Genomic DNA, 8105 nt, shown 5'->3' on the forward strand with positions numbered 1-8105 from the left:
AACAAACGGACCTTCCTGGAACCCATTGACATGCGCCACGAAGTCCATATGGTGATCCAGCCCGACTACAGAATCCATTCCAGAATGTGCAGCCAAATTCTTGTTCCGTGATGATACACTTGTTGCTGGCAGGTATCGAATTGTTAAGGAATGATTGTCGTGGAAGGTCGATCTCGATCTAAAATTATTAATTTTCATTAATCCTTAAAAGACAGAAATAAAAAAAAAACAACATTTAATTGGATCTTTTAATCGATATATTTGTATGGCTTCCTGATATGAAAATTGAGAAAGGATGATCAATTTGCGAGAAGATGCAAGATTTTTACTTTGCATAAAACATATTTGATCTTTCATTAGGGAGGGTGAAGTAAATGTTTACTTTTCATATATTTATTTTTATTATTTTTTTTTAAAATGATTTTTATTATAATAATTTTTTAAAAATATTTTTTTTCTCATTTTTGTTTTTAATTTGAGGTTAAAATGATTTATAATGACTTTATAGCACATTTAAAGGTTATAAACAAGTATACAAGTACCAGTAACTGATATTTATGTATTTGAATAAATAAATTTAATAAAAATATCTATACGATACATAATTATGCATTTTAACAGGTAAATTATTTTAAATCATTGTAAATTCTTTGTTCTTCAGTATTTAAAGATATTCACCTCACAAGAGCAGTCGTATCTTCGGATTCTGTTGAAATTGATTGGACTAGCCTCCTGATAGTGATTTACACTAAGTCTGTTATCACTTAGAGAAACTACAAATGAAAAATATTTTGATTTTTTGATTGATTGATTGATTGTATGTTGTATTATGTTCCATCCAAGAATTTTTTCAGAATTTAATAAAAAAAAGTATAGAATAAGCTTCTCTTGTAAACGCATCGATTGTTTGCATCTAAGTGTGATCAAACACAACATTGTTTTTTTTTTATCTAATTAAGGAAACTGGTTCTGTGTTCAAGATATGATTGCTAACAATAATTTAGTTTTCACTTATTAAAATATTTACAACTCAATATCATGAATCGTCAAAGATGGGTAAAATAATCAAAACTTGATATTTTATTATAATTTCAACAGTGAATTTTATAATTTATCCATTGAATAAAATTGATATTTTCAAGTATATGCAATCGTTTCGCATAGAAAAAAAAATGCAGTTATTAAACCCCCTTTCCACTCTTCAAGGAAATGATTAAGAAAATACATTCTATAGAAAGCGAAACTTAAACAATAACTGTGACAGGTTATCCAGAACGAAGTAAAAAAAAATTAAAAACTCATCTTTACAATTTTCATTCTTGAATTCACTTGGATAGAACGCGTCACGATAGCTCAGGTCTCATGTCACTTAGACTGCCATTGCGTTGGGATAAGAAAGATACCGTAATATTATACAGTTATTGACTGGGGTAGAGGTGAACAGTCGACCTATTGGACCGAAGTGCAAGCTTTTGCCCAAGGCCGTAGGCTGCGGGCAACAGTTTGCACTCCTCGGTCATTCGACTGTTTCCCGAGACTACTGTCAACTGTCAACAATGTATACTGGGTTCTACAATGTATAATTATATACATTTGTGTAAAAACAAACATTTTACTTATTAAACTGTAAGTAACAAAAGTTTTTACTTCTCATATAAGTACGAAATATCAGATTTTTTTCGTTTGATTTTATGTTCTAGGAGTACAGTGTACAAGACTTGCCATATAAGATGTATCTTTGGTCCTGATTCAGTCTTGTAGCTCCACAGGAATGTAGTTCTCCTCTTCCATAAACCGTTATAAGACCATTAGGGAAAGTAACCCCGCCCTATTAAATATAGGTATATACATGCATATGCATTAAATGCACTTTTTTGGTGAAAAGTCATGAATATTAGATTTACTTTAACTTTATATACTAAAACAGTGAATGCTTTTTGTAAAAGTCTTATAATATCTTCATTCAAGGTCTCCCAGAAAATGTAATATTAGTGACATTTTCTAATACGGGTTTTTGAAGGAAAAAAGTTTTTAACATTAAATAAATTTGAATTTTTTATTTGTAGAAATTTGATACAGGTGCAGATGAATGATGCATCATTTACAACCGAACTATATAAAAAAAAAAATCCCGCATATTTGTGGCAATGTATCATTTAAAGAGTAAGGGTCTATGCCAAGCGAAATAACTCCTAACTTAAAATTTACTTTATTTCATGTATCACATGTATCTTTTTCATGTCTGTTGCTTAATAATTAACAATTCATGTTTACTTTGAATTTATCTTATTTTTTATTACAAATACAGCAAAATATTCATTTTAGAAAACAAAATGAAAATCTTTAAAAGAGGATAATTAGGATCATTTTACATCTGAATATTTAAGATTGTTTACATGTAAACTTACCTTGATATTTCTAATTACTTGAATTTGAAAGACAGCCTCGGATTCCGTTACTCTGGAAAATCGCACAATTCCACTAAATGCTGAAAATAGATTCGGAAAAAAATACACATCTTCTTAATAAAAAACTTGCATATTTAAGAAAAAAATATCAATTTCATTTGACTGACTGAATGAACGTTGTTCTCGTCTATTCGAAATAGAACTATTGTCATGTAAATAGAGAGATATGCCACGAACTAGTATGCTAGAGAAGGACTTCAATTTAAAATCTATTTTTAATACTTTTCTGGACCTATATCAATCCATGACTGTTTTATAATACGAGTATATTTATTTAAGAAATAAATAACAAGTTTATAAACTTCAATGGGAATTGAAGTTGGTCGGTCACGTGATCAAATCCTGTGAAGGCCGAAGGCCTTCTCAGAAGATTTGATCACGTACCGACCCTCAATTCAATTCCCATTGAAGTTTATAAACTTGTTATTTATTACTTATATTTAAGACATAAATAACAAGTTTATAAACTTCAATGGGAATTGGAGTTGGTCGGTCACGTGATCAAATCCTGTGAAGGCCGAAGGCCTTCTCAGAAGATTTGATCACGTACCGACCCTCTTCAATTCCCATTGAAGTTTATAAACTTGTTATTTATTACTTATATATTTATACATTTAAATCCAATGGATTGAGATACTTGTCCAAGCCAGTTAATTTGCAATCAAGTATAAAACTTCATCAAAAACAGTTAATCTACGATTTCAGTAACTAAAGGCATATTTACGATGTTAATACGGAGACACTGGCGACAGTTTACATTGAAGTACGGCAGCGCCGATCGAGGTGTTTCTCAGCTGTTCATGGCATGATTGCAATGCTTTGATATTTTCCAACAGATTTACACATTTATCGTGAGTAGAATTTAATAAAAAAATATATAGTTTTAGCATATATCATGAAGATTTAACTTAAGGTCTAACAAAAATAAGGATAAACGTTAGAGAAAGTGCAGCTGACAAAAGTGAAATACTACTTGTAAACAAAGGCTAGTTTCTATTGGTATATTCTCTATGTACACAGGTTAAATCGACAGCCAAAAATGTATGAAGTACTTGTTTACGTTGTAAATAAAACAATTATTTCACTTGCTTATTTTGTTCATTTTTATACATGAAAAGCAAGACATTTTATATTTATAAGTAACGGTAGATATTATTGCGCCGTGTGATTCGGCTATGTATTGACCTCTGACATCTGACAAACTTCATACAGAATTGAAGATATTTTCTCTCTGTATGTTTATATGGCGGAAAGATACCACAAATGTATATATATACATTTGAGACAGACAATTGAATATTTTCGAATATAAATTATTGCACTAACCGTCCGTCGTAGATTTTAAAAAATGACGCAAGGTGTAAATCGGCTTGAATGGCGGTTACGCTTCGAATTCACCAGGCTATGGATTTTATTTCTAAGGGAATATTTTGTGAAAGGCTACTTCTGATCGGTAATAGTGAATAGATTGTTGTCTGGGAATATTTTTTTTCGTGAAAACTGATAATCAATGCTGAAAAGACACAAGAAGCACGTCCGATTTGAAGATCGATGATAAAAAGTTGGAGGAATTTCGGTCGCCAGAAAGGGATGGATGTATCCGATGGATGGACACACTTGACCGAGCCAGTGAATATGCAATCAATTGGATTTGATCAAAAACATTCAATCTACGATTTCAATGAATAAAGGCATATTTATATGATGAAAACACGGAGACACTGGCGATCGACAGATTATTGTTACGACAACTCCGAGGTGTTTGTCAGCTGTTTGTGGCGTGATTGCAATGCTTTGATATTTTCCAACAGATTTACACATTTATCGTGAGTAGATTTTAATGAAAATATTGCAGTGTTTCATAGAATTTTAACTAAAGGTCTACCCCAAAAATTAGGATACGTTAGAGACTGTGCAGCTGACAATTAATCGTCATAAATGTTGTAAACAAACGCTAGTTTTCATGTGTATATTCTCTATGTACGCAGGTTAAATCGATAGCCAAAAATGTATGAAATACTCGTTTACATTGTAAATAAAATAATGATTGATTAATTAATTAATAATTAATTGCTTGTTTTGTTCATTTCTATACATGAAAAGCAAGAGCAAGTCATTTTGTACCGGTAGAGTTCATTGCGCCTTGTGATTAGGTCACGTATTGACCTCTGACCTCTGACAAACTTCATACAGAATTGAAGATATTTGTTCTCTTTATGTTTATATAATGTAGAGATACCACAAATGTATATATTTACAAATATTTACATTTCCACCGTTTTGTCCGAGATGTGAAAAATATTTTTTTCTGCATAAATGTTGGTTCATCGATAGGCGTGGTTAAAAAAATCACGTGCGAGGCGGGACGAATAGAGATCTATAGAAACTGGGCTTGTAGGACGTGAAATTGTTGACTTAGGAGAATGTAAATATAAGGAATAACTGTCAGATTTTTTGGTTCAATGACGATGATTAATCGATTGGCTTGCTTACTTGATAATGTTCTATTTATGCAAATTAACACGCAAGCCAATCGATTGATCACATCATGTAATCAAAATATTAGATAGTTATTCCTTAATCTAATCAAAGATTGACAAGAATTGTTATAAGACAAACTGAAGTAGTACTTAGGCTGGCAGGTCTGCAATTAGGATTGTGCCTAAACCATATTATACGTCTTATAGCTCTACTTTTAAGTCAAAAACTTAAGCAAGCGTTAAGTAACGAGCTACCACTTGGCCGTCTTGTCCGTTAACTTTTAAAGTGAATGTAATCCTTCTTACTATCGATTTTTTTTTTAAATAAAAGTATAGTAAAGTTGAAAATTTTAATAATTGAGACCAAATATATAGCGAAAGAAATAATGGTTTACATGTACTTGAGAAGAAAGAGATTTGCTTGAAATATAAAACAGACGGACATACGGACGACCGGAGCAAAAACTAAATACTCCGAAGCTTCGATTATGAGGGTATACAAAATCATGCAATGACTGACAAATGTAATTATACATCATTATATATGTACCTACCGTGATCATTCCTACAGAAACGCGACTGATCATGTTCTATAAAAGGTGTACATCCAAATACAAAATGAACCAAGTGGCAGAATAACAACACAAAGACGGCTTGCATGATTGTTTCAAAATATTAAGATAAATCTGTTGAATGAAAACCTGTAAGGTCCATTTATATAGACTGAGATACTTGTACTTTCCACAAATATTCATTTTTTGGGAATTAAAGGCTGGTCATGTTTTTCTTATGTGCAGAAAATGTTAAACAGGTAATTTATTTTAATGTCGTAAGTCAGACGTACAAAGAGAAGGAAATGACTAAACTGCGCACCAATGCGATTTTTTTTTCAAGTTTTTGACAATTTAATCGTTTGTTTTAATGTTCAATGTTTTAGTACTTGCTTTCCTTTTTAAATTTCAGATTAAATGTTGTTTTGAGGTTTTGACAGTAATTTTTAAAATTTTATAAATAATAGAAGTATTACTCTGATTATCGATTGATAACTAGACAGAAAAAAAACCCAAAAAACAAATATTCTGCAAAAAGTACATGTACGTTTATTACCTGGTGGAGGAGGGAGTTATTGTGTCATTGCATGCACTTATAATAATATGATTGAAGTAAAATCTTTGATCCGCTCCTCTATGGTTTTTTTTCCTTTGTCGCTAAAGGAGGCGATGATAAAAACAGAGGAGCGGATCAAGGTTCTGATTTTAATCCGATTGTTTCCACAACAGAAAGGTGTACATGTATTACATTGTACGTGTAAATGAATAACCGAAGAATACAGATAAATTGGTTTATAGATTTCTTTTTAGTTGAGAGCCTTGAGTAAGTTCCCCTTCATTGTCATGATAATCTAGAAATACAAGTGTGTAAAAAAAAAAAATTATGAAACATTTTTTTAAATTTCCTAATCTCTTTTATACAAGGTAATGCAAAAAAAAAAAAATGGAATCTAAAGTGCAGTTTTTAACGCTGTATTAATTTTAACCACTTTTCTGGATTGATTAGTGGAGTTTTAATTGCCGTTTTATATATGATTAATTTTACGTAGATCTAATAAATGTCATTTAATCGTTTTGAACCCTTGAACTTAAACCAAAGAAGAAAACTAAATGAATAAAAGTACAGCTTAACTTGTTTCTTCTCTACATAGAGTTAAAAAATGTCAACATTAATTTTGATTTTGTTGGTGAATTGTGGAGAGAGAGAGAGAGAGAGAGAGAGAGAGAGAGTAAAAATTGTACATAAATGAACTTTAACTATGTTTCAACAACGGGTTTTTTTTTTTTTTTTAGAAAAAAAGGTCCCTTGTATGTTTTGAATGAACAGTGGGCAATCTAAATACAATCACGAATTGTACATGTTTCAAATATATTCACTGTCATTGTACTCCTTTGTACAGAGTGATGCAGAACGAAGAGAAACGATCAAGTCTTTACTTTAAACCTCCTTCATTGCTTTCTTTAGTATTCTACGTTAAAATCGTTGTCATCACATTATCATTATTTTGAAATCATGATGAAGACTATTTGATCATATTCCTGGGGGACAGGGTAAGGTTACTTTTTAATTATAACGAATAACCTCTGACTACATGTACATGTATATATTGAGTACGTATAGGGAACACATTAAAAAAATCTTCTCAAGATTAACTTTAGGGTTGCATTATGTACATGTAATATCAATGTAAGATCACATTCAAAAAAATCAAACTGAGAAAAAAAAACATTATGATAGTAGATCTATTGTTGTGAGGTGTGTTGTATTTGTATTATTTCATCATGTATATTATTAGTAACATTAAGTTTCTTGAACATTCCAGAGTGGTCAACATGTTCGGTTATTTTTCTAGAACATTCTTGAACTTTGTGCATGTCCAGAACTTTCCAGTAATATCATGTATTTACAATTTCTAGAATATTCTAGATTTATATTACTGTATAAATACCCTGTCAAATCGATGCAGAGATACTTTGTCGTATAAGCACTATTGAGATATAAATGGGATATATTTTCACTGGGACATTGTGTGCAGCAACGGACACTCTGATGTATGTATTTTTAGATTCTTGCTAAGTTTGTACTTTATGTTTCATATACTTATTATATATTACTGTAAATAAATTATTGTTAAGTTTAAATTGTGTTATTGATCTTTGCTGGCATTTAGGGTTATTCTGACCCATAACAGAATTGGGGGCTCGTCCGGGATAAAGAATTTCTAGCACTTTTACAGTTTATTGTCAGAATTTTGTTTATTGAACCGTTAAATTTGATTATAAGCCAGCAGAAATCAACATGGTGTTTTCGGTCACAGACTTTCTTAGTTCACCAAGTGTTCAGGTTTTTGATACGTTAAAAAAGGATGACTTGATCGCATTAGGTTTGCATTTTGGGTTAGATGTTAAATCCTCTCAGAGAAAGCAAGACATTAAAATTAAGGTTGCAAACAAACTAGTAGAAGAAAACGTCTTTGAAAAATACGATCTTCCAGAATATACAGTTAGATCAGAGTTAGGCTCTTATAAAATGGCAGACTATCAGTTTCAATTAGAGTTAGAGAAAATGCGATTAGAAAGAGAAAAATTAGAAAGAGAAGAGAAAA

At 31.0% G+C, this 8105-nt stretch overlaps 1 protein-coding gene across 1 annotated transcript; it reads right to left on the reverse strand.

Moving 5' to 3' along the window:
• Positions 1-1696: 1696 nt before the first annotated feature.
• LOC134268693 (uncharacterized) lies at positions 1697-5684 on the reverse strand. Its single transcript, XM_062750935.1, has 3 exons — positions 5503-5684; positions 2409-2488; positions 1697-1828 (listed from the first exon to the last, which is right to left on the reverse strand). The coding sequence occupies exons 1-3, from the start codon at positions 5606-5608 to the stop codon at positions 1697-1699; spliced, it is 318 nt and encodes a 105-aa protein (XP_062606919.1). The 5' UTR covers positions 5609-5684.
• Positions 5685-8105: the final 2421 nt, after the last annotated feature.

This window comes from Saccostrea cucullata, unplaced genomic scaffold (assembly GCF_032062105.1).
Source record: "Saccostrea cucullata isolate Sc308-1 unplaced genomic scaffold, CSIRO_AGI_Scuc_v1 ctg9096, whole genome shotgun sequence".
Classification (NCBI taxonomy): Eukaryota; Metazoa; Mollusca; class Bivalvia; order Ostreida; family Ostreidae; genus Saccostrea; species Saccostrea cuccullata.

Excerpts from the sequence above, each read along its gene's own strand:
- LOC134268693 (XM_062750935.1), bottom strand. The coding sequence starts at position 5,608 with ATGCAAGCCGTCTTTGTGTTGTTATTCTGCCACTTGGTTCATTTTGTA. Across the intron at positions 2,489-5,502 it reads TTTCTGTAGGAATGATCACG|CATTTAGTGGAATTGTGCGA; the intron begins GTAGGTACATAT and ends ATCTATTTTCAG. Across the intron at positions 1,829-2,408 it reads AAGTAATTAGAAATATCAAG|GGCGGGGTTACTTTCCCTAA; the intron begins GTAAGTTTACAT and ends TATATTTAATAG.